The sequence below is a fragment of the Bombus bifarius genome, unplaced genomic scaffold, assembly GCF_011952205.1.
Source record: "Bombus bifarius isolate JDL3187 unplaced genomic scaffold, Bbif_JDL3187 scf7180000009631_frag, whole genome shotgun sequence".
NCBI lineage: Eukaryota > Metazoa > Arthropoda > Insecta > Hymenoptera > Apidae > Bombus > Bombus bifarius.
The window spans coordinates 1-19,963 of NW_022885245.1; the positions used below are offsets into that span (position 1 = coordinate 1).

Here is a 19,963-nt window from a genome sequence, read left to right on the forward strand (position 1 = left end):
AAACACGTTTGTTAAATTAATATATATATTGTATATCTACTTTTTATATATTTGTAACTCAAATTTTTCTTCTTCATATTGCGTTAAGTTGCCCCAAAAGTTTCTTTCGTTTTATATTATTTTATTGAATTACGTATGATCTATTTTGTCCCAATGAATATAATTCAATAAAATAATATAAAACAAAAAATAGTATGCGTCTATTATCTCCTTACGAGACGAAAGAAATTTCTGCGACAACCTAATATATTGTTCCATTCTTTATTCACAGAATATTTCTTTTACAGATGATTCTTCTAAATATTATGTTTTTTATTCCAGTATTAGAATACGTTGGACCAAAGTGGAGGACATTCGTGGCGAATATGTCGATCGCAATATTCTTCATATTTGCAACTTGCATTCTACCCTGGATCGCCTATTATTTGGCCGACTGGAGGATGACCTGTATTGTCACCTCAGTTCCTCTTGTTCTAGCCGCCGTAGGTACGCCATGGTTGATACCGGAAAGCGCTCGATGGCTGGTCAGCCAAGGTCAGATAGACAGGGCCATTAAAATCCTTGGTAAATTCGAGCGAATCAACGGCACCAAGGTGCCCGATGACATCTATAGACGATTCCGGGTAAATAAACCGATTACCGCAATCTTTTCCGTATTTTCTACTTTTATGATCTTTCCTGCTTTATGTGCGTTCTATAAATACCAATTTATATGCCTTTAAGCATATCATATAATCATTTTCTTTGAATAGAAGTCTAAGTGGGTCTTTTACGTAATGAAAATTTGTTTACAACCTAGTAATTTTATATCTTATTCATCACCTAAATTGCCAGCGATAAATTGCTGTCAATTTCTGTTATTGTCTGTTATTGTCTATTTCTGTAATGTTATTTATTGAATTTGTATATTGTTTTTATCTTTGAAAATTTTTATACAAATAGATTAAACATTTGGAAACTGCTCAGTCTATGAATAGATCATGGCAATATTAACATTAATGTACGATATAAGGAGATAATCGACTTTCAGAGGTTTGATGTTTTATAAAGTAAAATGAAAAAATTTGCGAACGTCCAAGTAAACTATTTCGAAATGATCGTCTCATATAAATATAACATAAACTTTCTTCCGGATTTTATCGTAATCTTTGTACACATAACAGATTCACATAAATTTGTAAGAAAAACAGACAAACGACATTAACTAATTAAAAATTAACAAATTAAAAATTTGCTAATAACAGGAAACCTGTGCCAGAATCTGCAAAGAGGAGGAAGCAGACAAAACGTACTCCGTGTTGGATCTATTTAGAACGCCACGACTACGGAATATCACGATTCTATTTATTGTTATTTGGTTCGTATCGCTATTAAACAGATATCAAATAGATTGACGTAAAATCGGAATTGTATCTTGTAAAAATCTCACGAACAGTTTTATATCTTTTGTCTAAAAATACTTCATTTCTGAAGCAAGGAATTTGCTTCTCACATGAAATATGATAGCGTGCTTTTCTTTATCATATGAAATTGTTTTACGAAATATAGGATGGCGATTTCTTTGGTGTTCGATGGTCACGTACGAAACGTCGATAATTTAGGCCTGGACGTGTTTGTTACGTTCACGATTGCTGCAGCAACCGAGCTGCCTGCTGACACGTTCCTCACGCTCGTTCTTGATCGATGGGGCAGAAGATGGCTGGCGTGTGGTTCCCTCGTCATTTCTGGTATCTTCAGCATCTGGGCTTCTGCCGTTTCCAATAGTTCGTACATTTCGTTTTTATATATTCACCCTTCTATATTACTGATCAATCTTCTAAATAACTTAAGTCGATAATTCTGACTTAATCAGACGAATATTTTTCATTCGTATAACATTGTGCATTTTGAAAGGAAGAAAATGTATATTTTGGAATATTTATAACATGCAAATGCTTGTAGATTATTTGCTACATTGCTAGAATAGTTTCCAAGCCCTATCATGTATCCGTTGTATAGATATTTTATTTCCCCTTCTACTGCTTTGATCATAAGATCGCTTCGTATTTCCGCATATATCAAAGGGCGTTGGCAATAGTCCTCAAAATGATGGGCTTCAGCGCTCCAGCAGTGCTATATGGCTTTCAGTAGCCGTAATCCATAATACAATCCCTTAGATTCAAATTGGCTAGATTAACGTTTTATAGATAAGAAGCTTATTGCTTGTGCTTAGCTTAGAGCTAAGCACGCTTATATTAAGCTTAGCAAATGCTTGTATCAACTATTGCAGACAACCAGACAAATTACAGACAGATAAAATAATTTCTTCCCTTTTTATTCCTTAAAATTTTCTAAAATTATTTCATGAAAAATTAGAATTAAAAACTAATGCTAAAATTTTTTCTTCAGGTATATATACAGCTTCTCTGGCAATTCTCGGTAGATTTTGGATAAACATTTCATACAATATCGGTCTCCAACATGCGGCTGAAGTATTACCAACTGTGGTTAGAGCTCAGGGTGTAGCTTTGATACATATAATGGGATACGTTGCTAGTATCCTCGCACCCTTCGTAGTCTATCTCAATGTTGTGTCCTCGTTCCTACCTCTTCTTGTGCTGGGCACACTCGAAATTATGGGCGGTCTTCTGACTCTCTTTTTGCCGGAAACATTGAATAAGGATCTTCCGCAGACGCTGCAGGACAGCGAGGATTTTGGAAAAGATCAGAAGATGTGGGATATACCTTGTATCGGAAGGTAAAATCACATAAAGGAACTTTCGGTCTCCTTTTTTCAAAGATATTCACAGATCTTCAAGCTCGAAGTTCAAGATTCTCAAGCATTCTGTTAGATCTACATCTTCGTATGCTTTCGTATTACTTTCTTCTTAAAATCTGTTAAATCTCTCAAAAGAAAACTGGACTATCTTCTTTCTTCAAATGCTTTTTAAATCTTTTGAACAGAAGAGAAGGATCGAGTTGGGAAGTTATTCAAATCTTTAAGCGATTGGATTCAATATTTTTAAACGCAATGTTTTGACAGGAAACGCGAGGACGAAGAGACACCACCGGTCGCCATGTTCCGATCATTTTCTAAATGCAGTGCGAGGAATTCGATGAGAGCGTCGCTTCGCGGTGAGCCTTTAAGGAGTAGCATGCTACGGAGATCGAGTATAAAATCGAGGAAAAGCGTAAACTCGATCACAGAGGTCGAAAGGCTGTAGCGAAACGTTCACCACGAAGTACAATATTTGTCGCGTTGATCTCGAGCAAAGAATCTTTAGTCTTCCAAAAACGTGCAATACATGTATTAGAGTAAGACAAGTTACTGAATCCGGGAATCTTAAATTCCACCGTCATTAATATTCATTATCACAAAACAGTGGATTTTTATGCAATTATGGGTGATTCGAAGATACGAAAATTTATAGAATGCGTATGACGCAAAATTTTGTAAAATATCCAAAAGTACAGCACTATCGATGATATTTAATGGATAGAAACATACTTTTGCCCAAGTCCTTTCGATTGTATCAAATCTTTCAATTGTATTATTGTATCCACGAAAATATGCATTTGCATAAAGATCCGCAATGCAATTATCATCGCAATTTTTCATCAACAATGATTGATTAAAAATTCAAACATTAGGCGAGCGAATAAGAATTAGAGTAAGAACGTAGGTTAAAGTAATTGTCGTAAATTGTCGTGGGTAGTTAATGTTAAAAATTAGTACTTTCCTTTGTTATAAAAGTTCCTGAAATTGTTCGTACAAAAGCTCCATCTTATAGAATATAGTGCAATAATCGTTATACTAGTAAAATAATAACATCATAAATATACAAAATATATTATCGAGATGAAAATAATATGGACAACGTGGTGTATGGCCACGAGTTTTGTACCTTGATCGATGCCAAGATAACAAATTATTATACAAAACAGTGAAGTATCCACGTCTGACATTAATATTGAGTATTACCATTACTGTAATTTAATTTTTAACCGATCCTGAGAATTCCTTAGAACGTAAAAAGTGTAAAATGTTACTGTGCATTTCAAGATTAAATGCACTGTAATTTAGAAACAGTTATGAAGCGGAAACAAATAATTTATTCAGAATAAGAATTCTACGTAATCATGTTAAAAAAAGACGTACTTATAACGCGTTTAAACTCCAAATATGTAAAGACAATAAGGGAAAAAAATTAAACGAAGAATCGTATTTTTTGTAAATTCACACAAGATTTTATCGAAAAAAAAATTAAGATTTTTTGAAGAACGTACAAGACGGAACACGAACAATAAATAAGGGATGTTAAATACAAAAAATAGATTGAAATTTAGATTATGAAATATAAAAAAAATGATATTGCATAATTTACAATTATTTTCGATAGCTTACGTCAGTATGTTGGAGTGTAAACTATAAAATATTCAAAAACTGATACCATTTAGACATAATTTAGAAAAACAATAAATTGCGGAAACCGATAGTTAAATCTCGATACGATCGATACTCCAAAACTCTAATCCTAATAATTACTCAACAATAATAACCGATAATTCATGTTGATTAATGTTTGAACTCCGTTTTTTTTCTGTATGTGTATACAAATTTTGTACAGTTTGATAAAGCGAAATTAAATTATCATCTTTTTGTACTACTTCAAACATTGAGATTTGTCATCTTCAAGGTCGATCACACATATTTTCATATTGCGGAGTTGCAAGGGTAATTAATTTTGCAATCGGTTTTCCTTTGATATAGATGTGAATACAAATAGCCATTGATTGACAATATACCGAAGCAATTCTAGTTTAATTTGAAGTCATCGATCCTTTGATATTTTTGGAAGAATAGTAAAAGTACAGAGAAAACAAGAAAAAATGGCGTTAACTAAAAGATAGCTCCAATGTATCTCATAAATATTATCTATGTATCATTTGTAAGATGTAAGTGACCAAGATATCGAATTATACAAAAATTGTATGTAATGATTAATACTTGAACGTTACTTACATTTATGTACATGAAAATTTGATCTTTTATTAACTAAGTTATTGATCGACAAAATGACTTCCTACATAATTCTCCGCCTGAACTGAAATGCATATTTTTTTTTACGCAAGCCTTATGTGTAGCTAGCAACGAGCAACCAGATTAATTACTTTACACACGGTCGTATCTTGTTTGCTGTAGGCGAGTTCTCTCGTGTAATCAACGAAGTACTCAACTTTAAAGCGATAACAGAAGAACATTATTGTATCGATAAAAATCATGCTTTCTTCAAAGAAATATGTAACTCGTATTTTTTTTAAAGCAACCCTCATAACGCATTGAATAAAATAATCATACATTTTTTTTTGTTCAACATTTGTAAAATACGATATTATCAAGATCACCAAGGAGGTAATCTTCAATTCTTAATGAATATAATAAAAAACATAATTAATGATTGTTTGATGGTTTTATTATTATCTCTATAATACAAAAGCACAACATCGTGTCAACAGTTTATATAGTTCGTATGTTTCTGTAGGAATACACAAATAATAGTTCTCTATCACAACGTAATCTAAAGGGAAAACCCTAACTAAATGACAAAAATATCGGTAATAGCTGGAACTAATGAATGTTAAAAGCAATCAGTATATTCCATACAAACTTCCATCAACACGATTCGTTCTTCGTTCTCTCAACACACTAAGACCGCAATCTTTAAACGCTTATAAAACCATAAGCAATCGTGAAGTTTAGAATTCGCTAACTGGGCGTCTCTCAATCCAGTGTTTGATCTTGGGCAGAAGGAGGACCTTTTTCTCCAGCAGCTTCAGATTCTCGTAATTCTCGATCAGATCAGACTTGTACATAAAGTTCAAATAATCGAGCAGAGCAACGAATGTTAAATCAGCCCAAGAGAGAGTACCATCGTAGAAGTAGCCGTCATTTTCCTTCACTTGCTGGTCCAAACGTTCTAAAATGAACGGCAGCGTCTCTTCAGCAGCCTTGCGTTTTGCAGCTTTGACCTTCTCGTCCTCCTCATAGTGGAAGGCGGCAATTTCTGAAAATTTGTTTTCAGTTAAATACTATTCGCTAATGTTATACTAACTTGAATACAGTCTTGTGCGAAATTTAAATGATACTGAAGATAGAATTACAATCCTTTTTAATCCTTTGTCTTGTATTGTTGACATACGTGTATCGTTCGATTAAATCAAATATTAAATCGGATTTCAACTAATAAATACCTGAACAGATATGTACTATCTGTTATCAAGATTCTCATAAGATTTATGCAAAACAGCACTGGATACTCACTATGACGAATATCATGAATAGTATCAACAGTGGCATCAATATGAAGATTTGCCCAGTCAGTCTTTCCAGCTAAGTCATATTGTTTGGCTAAGTAACGGCAAATAGCTGTAGACTGAGCAACCTTCCTTCTATCAGCTACGAGCATAGGAAGCAGGCCATAAGGAGTCACTAAAAACATACAACTAATAGAATCAAAGATTCTATCGAACAAACAGATTATGATGCTTCTTAAATATCTAGCTTCCTGTTATCTGTTTTGGAAAGATATAATTTAATTTATTGATAATTTATCAGCAAACAAAGGGCATTGTCTCCTTAACAATACCTATTGTTCTCCCACATATCTTATAGAGCAATGGAGAGTAAACAATAATCTCTGTTATACTCTGCATAATTGTGTTCTACTTTATTTAGCTACTTTAGTTAAATTAGGAAAGATGAGATTTAAGAAACAGAACTTCTTTAAATTTTAAGCTTACAGGGCTTTATTTCTGGCCAGACGTCCTTTTTGATACGTTCATCTTCAAATGGAATACTAGCATAGCTGAAGAAGAACGGATTGGTTCTGCCAATGCCGTAACTGGGAAGTAAGTCAATTTATAGAGCGGCATCTTCCTGGAAGTATAATATATACAAAGTAAAAACAAAGAATCATTGATGACAAGAATTATATTATTACAAATTATGAAGTATAAGACAATTTAAGTAAAAAGCATCAACTACTAACTACTCGCATAGCTATTTGTATCTTTATATTTTAATATAGCTTAGATATAAAAAGAATATTATTTTTGGATGTAATAATGTATAAACTTGCGCCAAATATTATAACGAAATATTGCACTTTCTATTTAAGTAGGATAGACATATTACCGGCATTTATCTTTTTTCTATAGCAATGAAATTGTTTATAAAAAAGTTTATAAGAAAACTATCAATTAATGCAAACAACGCATTTCAAAATATTAATTACATTCGCGCGATTCGTTATCCCTAGTATTAATTTAACCATATGGTCCTATACACCCAAGACCCTCTAACAGTAATTTAGTACCATTACTAGTCGTATGTACAATGTATGTTTGTATACAACTTTCGTAACTACAAAACATTCAGCAGTGATTATATATTCTTCCAAACATAAGAAACATTTTCTAATTGCATACTTAAATTTATCGATCAATTATGAACATATGATAAAATTTATTTCTTTCAACTACTAATTTTCAAATCCTCTGCTGTTCCGTTAATTGAACGACGCGCCGACTTTTCGTACAAGTATCTTGTATCTTATCTGTATTATTTAGTTATCAATAAAGAAGAAACATTTTCTAATTGTATACTTAAATTTATCGATCAATTATGAACATGTAATAACATTTATTTCTTTCAACTACTAATTTTTAAATCATCTGCTGTTCGGTTAATTGAAGGATGTCGGCTTTCTGTAGAAGTATTTCATATTTATTATTTAATTATGAATAAGGAAAAAACATACAAAATATAGTTTTTAAACGGTTTATTATTTATAAAGAGAAACTTTGACTCGGGATATATATACTATATATATACTATTTACTTACAATTTTTTTTTTTAAGACTTCAAAGTCGAAACAAGCACAGGAAATTTCCAAGCCGGTTAACAGAAACTTGAATGAGACAAAAATAACCTTTAGATATCTATATGTTCTTCTTCCCCCCTGTTGCTTCCACGTAACTCTTATCCTATTGGTGGAGCTGTGCTGATATGTGAAATTATGACTACATAAAAACATCCGGAAAGACTCATTGAATGATTTTATAGTTTAAAATTTTATAGTTTAAGGTTAATAAATTTCCATAAATTAAAGTTGAAAATTTATGAGAACATGTTTTCTGTAACAAAACTTAGTAAAAACAAACTAGTAAGGTTTATAGATTCTTTAATGATTATGTACGTATTCATAAACTAGTTCGATAAACATCGTTGGATAAAACGTCGAACAACACACAACATTGAAGCGCGACATTTCAAATTCAAGGACAAATATTGCGAACAAATGATATTAAATTTACAATAATCTCATGTAAGAAAAAATAAAAGGGATAAAGGTAGTACAGAAGATAGAAAAATCTATAAAACTGGTGGCTGGGAAATAGAAAATATATAAATTTATGTTATTAGAGTTTAGTACTTCTGTCGATCAATGTGTTACGACCGTTCGCGGAGAGACGCAGTCGCAGTAGCGAGAGGCGTAAATTCTCGCTACGATTCGGTGAATCGACGCCGCGAAGTAGTCGTTCCCCTGTTTCGGTTAAGATAAGAGGTGGTTAAATGAATATGACACAGTATAGTAAGTTATATTTCACCGTTTATTCCAACAACTTATAACGAAGGCAGTTACGCTGGTGCGTATGTACGAGATGAATGAGTGACTGATCTGTGGGTGTGTCCTACCCGGTGGAAGGATATTGACCGTTCGAAGGATGTAAAATCAGAACTGTCTTGGGAGACGATGCTGTCTCGGAGGAAAGCTAAGGATGGGTGTGTCTAGCGCACGGGACCATCGGATTTGTTGGTGACGATTTTAGTTAGGAGAGTGAAGGAAGTGGCTTCGTTGTTAATTGGTTAACGAAGGGTCTTAACCGCCCTCGAGAGAATGTGGTTAGTGGGAGGAAAGTTGCAGCATACGTGAGAAAAACTAACTTTCCCTTGTCCAGTCGGGGTAGACAATAGTCTTTAGAAATTCTTCGGAAACAGACGTTTGTTTGGTTTGAAGGACCTTTTCTAGGAAATCTATGAGATTTATGGAAGGTACTTGAAACTATGGAGGATACGCTGCGAGTATCCGGTGACATCTCGTTGCCATATTGCTCGCGGTGCGACGTAACAAAATGGAATAGAAAGATTATACCACAGACGAAATTATACTTTATACTTTATTATACTTTATACTTTATTATTACATTACATCAATTGACATCTTTGGAATTACAACGATTCGATACACATTTTAACGTTTTAAACGTTTTAACGTTTAACATTCTAACATTCAGTTAGAACTTTGTATTGATTAGAGATATTGTAACGACCAGAAATATCGATACATATATCAATACTTTTACCTCGAAATTCGTAGATTCGTACTCTTCATTGTCCATACAAATTGTGTCATATATGTCCAAACCAAATTTAATTTCCAATTTAAAACCAAAATTCTTTTTCGAAAATGGCACTTCCAATTCTTCTTATTCTCACTATTTAATTGCTAGCCGTATCAAGTAACAACGAAAAAAATAATAATATCTAAACGTTAAGCAGGTCCATATTTTGGGGGATACAATTAAAAAAGTAAATCGTCGGTGGAATATTGTTTCATCTATCAAGAATTTTGGAAGATATAATTAGAAAGGGTAGAAAATTGTACTCCTTATCGAGCATTTTTTAAAATATGATTGAGAAAGTGGAATCTGGATAGAAAATTGTTTTACCTACGAAGCATTATAAAAAGTAAGTTTAATAAAACTATACCTTGGATATTTCATATATTTTTTCATATTATACGCATTCGTTAAAATTTTACACTCCCAAACATCCTGCTATACTTGCACAAAAAAGCGCAGTCTAGTAATATCCCCCTCACTGCTCCTCGCATTTTCTTTCTAATCATCTCTCGTTCGCTTTTCCTGATATTATTCTCAGCGTAAGTTCAGAGTGGCGGTTTTTAAACTCAGGAACGCGCGGCTGTTCGTTAAATGAAATATCAAACGTAAGAATTGCCGCAGTCTTAACGCGAGATAATTCATTTCGTGGCACAGAGCGCACGTCGTTGAATATTAATTCATATCTCATATAAGTTGCGAATAAAAAAAGCAGATAAAAGAGGACAAAAATCCGATAATTACCGCGAATCTTTACGCAATTTCAAGAAATACAAAAGAAATTTGTTTGTAAGCATGCTACTAAGTATTATTAGAAGTACTGTACTTTCGATATTTTACATATTCTTGCATATTTTCTACATTGTTCTGTATTTTTGTATCCTTAAACTTTCCGTAAACGCGTAAACGTCTGCGTTCTGACAATGACAAGGAAGATTCTACTGATAAAAATAAAGCATCGAATTTCACCGAACTCTCAGAAATGTAATTCTCAGATCACATAAATTAAAAAGAAAGAACAAAAGAAAATACAAATATATATATATACATACGTAGCCACAAATCAATTTGGATCACGACAGATAAAATAGGTAGCAATAATGTCTCCACGAACATTATCATAATTTATTGGAATTTACATAAAAGCCAAAGAATGCTATTGTTTCAATGACACGGCGTTTTGTCGAGTTAGATAAATACGAATTGTGTGTTTGAACAAGTGTTCGGTCGTGTTTCACGCGACGAAAAAGGAAATCACAAGACAAGGTGTCGCCTCGTTGGAAGCAACAAATCGCAATACGAGGGTGGAAATTGGGTGACACCGGGAGGATTACGAGGGATGAGAAATCTGTCGAGAGCGTGAAAGGCTCGCGGTCACCGGGTTTCTCCAGTTCTGTCGCTTTTAACGCCGAGTTCTTCCGCTTCGAGGATAGAAGCTGCGAAATATCGAGGCCATTGTCCAAAGATTTTCAAGAATATCCGATGCAACGTCTTGAAATTTACGAGAGCAAGTCTGATAAATTCTTATCTCTGGTCCATTCGTGGCCAACTTTTTAATACCCTCGTAACTTGTAACGACAAATAAAAATATTGGTACAGGCCAATTTTTTTTTGGATAAAATCTTGTGTGAATTTACGATTCTTCGTTTAATTTTTTTCCCTTATTGTCTTTACATATTTGGAGTTTAAACGCGTTATAAGTACGTTTTTTTTTTAACATGATTACGTAGAATTCTTATTCTGAATAAATTATTTGTTTCCGCTTCATAACTGTTTCTAAATTACAGTGCATTTAATCTTGAAATGCACAGTAACATTTTATACTTTTTACGTTCTAAGGAATTTTCAGGATCGGTTAAAAATTAAATTACAGTAATGGTAATACTCAATATTAATGTCAGACGTGGATACTTCACTGTTTCGTATAATAATTTGTTATCTTGGCATCGATCAAGGTATTTAATATACAAAGCGTACAGATTAATAAGAATTTTAATTAATCCTTCTTCTATAGTATTCGCCGTTCCTTTCGAGCTCGTACCAATTCAAATAGACTTTCGAATAGATTTCAAAGATTTGTCTGTTCAAATAAAACGCGATCTTTTTTATTTCCCTATCAGTCGTCCCGTTACTGTTCCGTTGTTTCCAACAGATTGCAGATTCGTTTAAAAAACATTTGTAACGAAAAACAAACCCACTCGCAGAAATGTTATTCAATATCGCATTTATAACTTTCATAGACATCCTCCTCTCATTGCTATCATTGTAAACAGATTGAAACTTCGTTTGCAAACACTCGCGATTAAAAAAAAAAAAAAAAGAAGAATTAATCTTAAACAATTTTATCTTGTGTTCCATTTATAATTTTCATAATTGTCTTCCCGACGTTGTATCATTTTAAATGGCTTTTTTCTATCCATCTATGTTGCAGCGAGATCAACGGTCCTAATTACTAAATTGCACGATGTGTTCATACAAATTCACTTTTTATGAACGCGATGAAACGAAATGAAATCTAAGTAGAGATTTGTTTTCTCATCAAGTATAACGAGTTTTATACTTTGGATAGATTGCCTCGTTGTGAGAAGGTCTTAATCGTTTATAATTGCGATTAAGTAATTGCAATAAGTCATATTTTTAAGAAACGTTCTCACATGCTGTCACACACTCTAATTAGAAAAGGATCATGAAACATTCGGTTTATGATATTATTTGTTTGTAAATCTTCCTGCGTCCGGAAACTTTTTTAAATATGAAAATATTTATATACAAAATTAAATATTTTTTTCAATATCAACACTTCTTGCGTTTATGTTGTCCTAGTCAGAATTATATTATTTCGTGTATCCTGTTGCTTTTTATATGTTAGTCCTCCCGTTGGCCGCGGATTCGTTATCAAGCCTGAGGCCCTCGTCACTAGTGTCACTATCGACAATAAAGGTACCCCACCCGCGACCGGACGATGGAGAACTCCAACACGGAATCGCAATCTCCCGCGAGCCCTGCCCGGGAGGGCGCCTCGAGCTCGGACTCGGAGATTCAGACTCGACATATATATTATTATATATATTATATATACTATTATATCTATATAATATATGTATTTATATCTATAAATATACGTATAAATATATCTATTTAAAAAAATAAAGTTGACCTTCATATATCGCCAATAATATCGCGTGCGTATAAAGAAACTAATTACATTTAATTATTACATTTACATACATTTAACTATTATTACATGCATTTACATACATTTAATTATTATTTTTTTCATAATTATATCTCGTTTGAAATATTTTTCGACATAATTAATTGTTTCAAAAACACATATTCCAGCCTTCTAAATGATTTATTTTGCGTATTATACGAATTATTCCATCTATAAATAAATTGTTCTCTATACACACAAACACGCACACAGTCTGTTAATTACACGAGTTAATTGTATCATTTTTCTCGATAAGTTGACAGAGCAAGGAAAATGAGCGACGAACCTACCTACAAACTAATCTACTTCAATGCCCGTGGTCGTGCCGAACATATACGGTACATATTTGCATATACTGGCATCGAGTATACCGACGAGAGGATCCCCGAAGAACTCTGGCCTGAATACAAGGATTGTAAGCGTGAAGAATCGATTTTTACTTTCATCGTTCAACTCTCAGGTATCTACCATTTACTCAAACTTTCTGTATATAAAACTTTCGTTTCACGTGCAGGCTAAACTTACTTAAAGTAAAATTTCATACGGAATAAAGTCGAACTTTTCATTAAGTTTTGCTTCCGCAATATCGTGTTTATCGAATACCAACTTAATTCACTTACGATTCTCGAATTTTTGTGTTGCAATCTTTATTGTTTTCAATGAATCGAAGCATTTCGAATATTTTGAGAAAACCGTAAATAGGTGACTTAAAATAGGAATACAAAAATACTTCTACGTTTCTCGTTAATTTAAAAACTTTTTAGGACTTGTCGGAAAAAAAGGATAAAAAATTGAAATCAGTTCGGAAATGAACAAGAACATAGCTAAAAAGTCGAAAGAACAAAGCAGACATAAAATTCGATCTTCCGTTGCGACATTTCTATCGTAAATAGTATAATAAAAGATTTACGCAACATAGTCTTCGATATAATCCTATATGTCGCTTGCAGATAGAGAAACCAAAAATCAACGTAAGTCTGTAAATCAATCCTGTCGGTGTAAAACACAAAATTACGTTCGCAAGAGACATTCGATTTATATTCCTTGCATTTCAATTTTCATTACAAGAACCGTGTACATTTTCTAATATTTTTTCCGTGTCTGGTATTATGCGACGTGAATTTTTTATTCGCAGTTGTAAGTCCACTATCATTGCATAAGGTCTTCCCGCAAAACGATACTGATCGTTCCTCGTACATTCAGTACACCGCATCGGACAGATTCGTTCCTTTCCGTGAGAATTACAAATTTTATACTCGATCTTTTATCCTTGATTTTAAAAACTTTAGGTTCTTCCCAACAGTCAAAAACACGCGATACCTTGTCCATCGTAATCGTAAGAAAAGAAAAAAAGGAGAAAGAAGACATTTCTGTATTTCTTTACTAGGCCATGTTGATTAAAACCGAAATGATTTCGATTCATTTATTCACAAGAACGCAACGGCCTCGGAAGCTGTGTTGTGATTTCCTATCGATCGTTTCCCTCTACACAGTGTTCATATGAGCCATGTCTGTTCTTAGCAATGCCTTATAAAATGCTGCCTGTGCTGGAGATAGACGGGAAACCAGTAGCGCAGAGTAACGCTGTGGCGCGATACTTGGCGAAGAAGTACGATGTAATGGGAAGGAACGAATGGGATGCGATGATATGCGACGTGCTCGTCGATGCTCTTGGAGATTTGAAGCAAGGTGAGTAACTGATGAGATGACTTTGCATTTGTCTCACCACAGAGACAGACGTTCAAGAATTCATTGTGAAAAGACGAGTACAAACAAGATACGTATGTCTTTCCGTTAAGCGAATGTTACAGTTTGTTTGCAAAAGTCAGTTTTTAGATTATAGAATCGTAGATAGAATTTAGAGGATAGAAACTTTTAGTAGTCACTTTTAGTTTAGTAAAGTCTTATCGACAATAAGCAGACTACGTTATGATACAACGATTCCAACTGAAGATTTCTATCGACATCACGAATTCGATGGCTTCCAAATTTTCTTCTCTGCAATCTCAGACGCTCAACTCGAAAGAATCTTTTAGATCCCCCGACAAACACTCGACTCAGGTTATCTATTATCGTAATCTTCCTACGGGATTTTTTTTAACTGCGTTGCGTTAACGAATAACGGGATAACATCACGTTTCTCTCAACGCCTTTCAACGTTCTACAACTTTTATTCTTTGCAAATCCCTGTCTCTATATGATAAACGCTGGTTATCCGCGGAATTTACGATTTCAATTTCTTTAACGAGATATTTATCATATTACACAATTCCTGTAAATGTATTTGTAATTATATCGCCGAAGAATTGTATTTAATTAAGCTATGAAGTTGTGGAATCGTGAGAAGGATTATTTTTATAGAACTGTCTAATTTCCATTCGACATTGATTCAGGATACACATTACTCTTTTTTACATAATACCAGTTTTGTCATTTTTAATTAACAAATACCTCCAAAGGTTGAAGTTTCTAAAATTATCCATTAAATTCTGACAATAAAATAAAAATCCAAATTCTTCCTAAAAAGCTAGTGATCTTTAGTTAAGAGTTCGATTTTTCACATGTTTCAAGGTAAATTAAAAAAATTGTTTAATAGAGGAGGTACAAAATAAATGTATACAAACCTTTTTTCAGACGACATGGGCGGACTTCGTGTTTGCAGCGGCCCTTGAAAATTTCGAGTATATGTTTGGGGCATCAGCTTTGGATAAATATCCAGCTCTTCGAGCATTGAAGAAAAGGATTCATAGAATACCGGCTATTTCTGATTGGCTGATTAGGCGCCCATACACAAACAGCTAAAAAGCTAAAAACGTGTGGAAAAAAGATGACCAGTACACCACTACATATATGTAGTATCGTGGACGAAAGGCCTAAGAAATATCGGGCGAACTATGAACAATGTCGCGAGTGCCGAGGCGCCGTCGGGCCCATCAATGTGTCATCGGTCTTTTCAAGTGCATAGTTTCGTGGAAAAGACCTACGTGACCCTGGCTACGAGCGTCTGCAGAACACGTGTGCGGCGGGCCTAGGAAAAAGGCAATAGAATGCGACAACGGCCAGAGTGTGAGTCGAGAAACAGAGTGTGAGTCGAGGAGCCGAGTGCGAGTTGAGCGGAGACAGAGTTTGCGAGTGGCGTTGCCGAGAGAGTGTTGATTGCGTTTTGGTAAAAGTCGAGTCGCTATCTAGTTATTTAGTTGCGCTGTTTTCTGTACGTTTGGCGTGAATAGTTCAGGTTGAACAACAATCGTCTTTTTCTGTCTGATTAACATCTCTATTGTCCACTCCTTGTAAATACATTATATCACGATATTACATATTTTTGGGGGCTCGTCCGGGATTGGACAAGACAGAAAACGAAACGGTTTAACAGAGCTATTCGAGCTAGTTGTGAATTTACCGGTACGCGGTGTGGTAAAAGACGATATCGTTGACTGTTTAAGTTTGTGTAGTGTGAAAAATGGCAAACGTTGGGGGCGAACGATTGTCGCGTGAAGAGGGTTCGACGCTGGAGGAGCTGAGGAGTAAGCTCGCGCGAATGAACCTCCCTATATCGGGTGCGAGGTCAGTGCTGATTGCAAGGCTGAATCGGGCGTGTAGGGCTGGACAATCGTATCCTAAGGGATCGACGGGCGGTGAAGAGCTAACCGGTCAACGAGATTTAGGAAACGTACAGAGAGCTGAGCGTGATTGTAACGAAGATGAAGATGTTGAGAAAATGAATACGAAGGAGTTGAAGGAGCGCCTCGCTAGTTTGGGTTTAAAAACCACGGTCAGAAAAGTAGAATTACGCGCACGGCTACAAGCGGCCATGGATGGTAACGACATATCGTCGGAAGAAGAAAGCGACGACGAAAGTGAGGATGAAGATGACAAGAAAAACGCAAGAGGATACAAGAGAGATACGCGAAGGGTGTGAGGCGAATGAAAAGAGAGTGTGAGTGTTTGCGTTTCGTCCCGGGACTACCGGTGGACTCGTCAGTAAGGCTATGCCCGGTAGTCCCTGCCTTAGACGTAGAGGGAGTCTCGCTAGGTGCGGTATTTATATCAATCGCTCGTATATTCGACCGCTAGCGAGTTAGACAGACAGACTCGTTGTCGTCGTAGCCCTCTAGTGTTGGCGGTTGGTACCCGCGGATCGCCCGGGAGGTGTTGCGCCGCGTTGATGCCTCGACCTGTCGGCGTCCTGTTGATACCGATCCGCCACACAGCCTCCCCCTAGCGCTATAGCGTGACCCCAAAGCTATATAGCGCGATACAAGTTAGAGGGAATGGCTCGTCGTCGATGATGGAAGGCTGATCGTCGTGGGGACGAGGTGGTTGTCGCCTCCTCTGACGTGCTGCTGGAGGTGATGCCCATGAACTATTGCAATGGCTACATCACTTCCTGGCTTGGTCGTCGTCGGTGGTTGGCTCCTTTCCTGACTCCTTCTCCAAAGGTGCGTGTTCGTTGTCGGTGGTCACCAATGAGGCTAATGAAAAGAGAGGGGAGTGTTTGCGTTTCGTCCCGGGACTACCGGTGGACTCGTCAGTAAGGCTATGCCCGGTAGTCCCTGCCTTAGACGTAGAGGGAGTCTCGCTAGGTGCGGTATTTGTATCAATCGCTTGTATATTCGACCGCTAGCGAGTTAGACAGATAGACTCGTTGTCGTCGTAGCCCTCTAGTGTTGGCGGTTGGTACCCGCGGATCGCCCGGGAGGTGTTGCGCCGCGTTGATGCCTCGACCTGTCGGCGTCCTGTTGATACCGATCCGCCACAGGTGTATCAGGACCGTGATGAATATTGTCGAAGGGCATGTGTTGGTTCGACACTGAGTTTTAGAGACGTCGAAGATGCATTAGAGTAGTTTAGTGGCGACAAAGGTGAAAATGTCGAACGGTGGTTCGAGTCGTTCGAGGAAGTCGCTGATACGTGCATGTGGTCGGATGGGCAGAAGGCAGTCTACGCCAGGAAGCTGCTGAAGGGATCAGCGAAAATATTTGCGAGCTTCGAGTGTCATGCCAGGACTTGGCATGAGTTGAAGAGGGGGCTAGTGAAAGAATTTTCGAGGAAAGTCAACAGTAGGCAAGTACATCAGAAACTTGAAGAAACAAAAAAGGAGAGTGATACATAGTACATGTTTGGCTTACATGTACCGCATGCTCGAAATAGCCAGCCATGTGGACATAGAGGAGGAAGCAAAGGTGGAATACATAGTGGATGGAATAATAGACGACGAGAACAATAAGGCTATATTGTACGGCGCTACGTCAATCAAAGAGTTGAGGAAGAGGTTAGTGATGTACGAAGAGCAGAAGAGTCGTAGAGCAAAGTCGATTGTGAAGCCGGCTAAAACCCAGAAGAACGGGAAGCCCAGTCAATCTGTAGATGCAATGAAGAAAAGAAGATGCTTCATTTGCGGTAGTGAGGATCATCTAAGTGTTAAGTGTCCGGAGAGGGGAGAAGGTGTTAGGTGTTCCGAGTGCAGCGGATTTGGACATATTGCAGCGAGGTGTACGGCACGACCGAAAGAGACTTGCGTAGTGTCAAGATCCGAAAAGGGGAAGTATGTGAAGGAAGTAATCGCAGGAATTAAGCTTCTATTCTCTGAAATTACTCTCAAATCTCAGAGTCAACCCTTCAAATTCTCCACACTGGATCTTCGATTCTTAATATTTGTAATATCGTAGAATAGCTTTGATTGGAGATCGGCTGAAATTAGAAAACACCGTGTACGTCGTCTTTCGTGGTTTGTTTACATCCAAGAGCGCCTAGTAACAGTGACGCGAGAAAAGATAAGCAGCGTCGAAACAGAAGTACGGTTCCACATTTCAAGGAGTGGCAGTCGAGAGGCCAGAGTATGCGAGCCGAAAAGTGTGCGTGTGTGTGTGTGAGAGAGGACGAGAGCAAGAGCGAGCACGACCGAGCAGGAGTGTATTGGCGAAGATCAGAGCTAATTGAGTCGTCGAAGAGTAGAGTCGTTGGAGGTTTCGAGTCGTCGAAGAGTAGAGTCGTGAGAATTGATAGAGTTGTTAGAGAGAGAGTGTGTGTGTGTGTTAGATTCGTTGTGACGAGAGTGATCAAATAACTGCAAAGTTATTTGATATAGATACGAGTATTGCATTTAGTTTCCGTTAAATAAATATCGTTCTCTGTCCAATTTATATTTGTATATTCAATTTAATATTAATAAATTGTAAGTAATCGGAAAAAAATTTCTATCCTTATTTTCCGATATTACATATTTGAAGCATAAATTAAAAATCGACACATTGACTACTTCAAAGAAATTAGCCCGAACGAGACATAACTCGTTCATCGTGGTTTTCGCGCGAAGTAAATATGCGGTTTCTCAATCGTTGTGAGATTCCAACGACGTTAATTCTGTCGAAACGGCGACGCGCGACGACGATCGCACATTCTGTTGCTAGCGAGTGCTTGCAAATCGCGACGATATTGAGCGTAAAGACTAAGCGCAAAAATAGAGGACACTCGGCGGGGAATTGGAAATGCTCGATGACGAAAGGTATTTCAAGGTGTAATTACATCCACCTCCAATTGGATCGCACCTTCGTTCGGTTGCTAGGTCAACAACCTTCGATGTTATTCAAATAATGCAACGGCTGGGGCAGCCGGTAGCGAGTCGTAAAAGTTTCAATAAAACACGTTCCTGCTAGTGAACGTATGTTAAGACTTACACCGAGTTTTATTTCGCTACGCCGTTTACTAGTTCGAAACGATCGATTGCATAATAGTAGCTGTTTCTTTCATCTCGGAAACACGATCGTAAACGGTGACAACGGTGATCGTGTTAATTTCCACGCAAACTTTGTAAACATTATACGTCGCGACGCTCTCGTTAACGCGTCATTCCCTCCAACTCGAAAGTCTTGCAACTTTGGTGATCCGTTTTCTGTGTAAAATTGGTTACGAGCATCAGGGGACTTATCGTCGTAATCGGTAAATTGTTTATTAAGGATCTACAGCTTTTAAGGATTTCTTTCTAGAGATTTAGAGATTAGAAGTTTCATTAACGCGTTATCGTGTCTCTAACTCGATCTTTTTTCGTGTAAATTGGTCACGAGACTTACGAGCTTCGTTGTAAATAGAAGATTAGTAATATTTCGTAGTTTCGTGATAGTATATAGACATTTTAGTGCTTAAACGCGCAATTTTTAGTTCGCTTTTCGCTCGCATCGGCGCTATGAAACGGATCAATATCTCAACACTTTCCTTTAGTTCTACGAATCATCTTTCGACCGGCTTTTCTTGGCCTACCGTTTCCTAACGCTGTCCTAATACTATCGTCTTGCTGAGATCCTTTTTCC

General features: G+C 36.4%; 2 protein-coding genes and 1 pseudogene across 2 annotated transcripts; 2 read left to right on the forward strand and 1 right to left on the reverse strand.

Annotated features, from left to right (window-relative positions):
* Positions 1-291: 291 nt before the first annotated feature.
* Positions 292-3,041, forward strand: LOC117215463 (organic cation transporter protein-like). Its single transcript, XM_033461827.1, has 4 exons — positions 292-623; positions 1,245-1,357; positions 1,549-1,763; positions 2,389-3,041. Exons 1-4 carry the CDS (start codon positions 306-308, stop codon positions 2,739-2,741), a joined length of 999 nt encoding a protein of 332 aa, XP_033317718.1. The 5' UTR covers positions 292-305; the 3' UTR covers positions 2,742-3,041.
* Positions 3,042-5,600: 2,559 nt separating this feature from the next.
* LOC117215461 lies at positions 5,601-6,912 on the reverse strand (annotated as a pseudogene).
* A 6,017-nt stretch (positions 6,913-12,929) lies between these two features.
* LOC117215462 (hematopoietic prostaglandin D synthase-like) lies at positions 12,930-15,461 on the forward strand. Its single transcript, XM_033461826.1, has 3 exons — positions 12,930-13,071; positions 14,178-14,345; positions 15,291-15,461. The coding sequence occupies exons 1-3, from the start codon at positions 12,930-12,932 to the stop codon at positions 15,326-15,328; spliced, it is 348 nt and encodes a 115-aa protein (XP_033317717.1). The 3' UTR covers positions 15,329-15,461.
* The last annotated feature ends 4,502 nt before the right edge of the window (positions 15,462-19,963 follow it).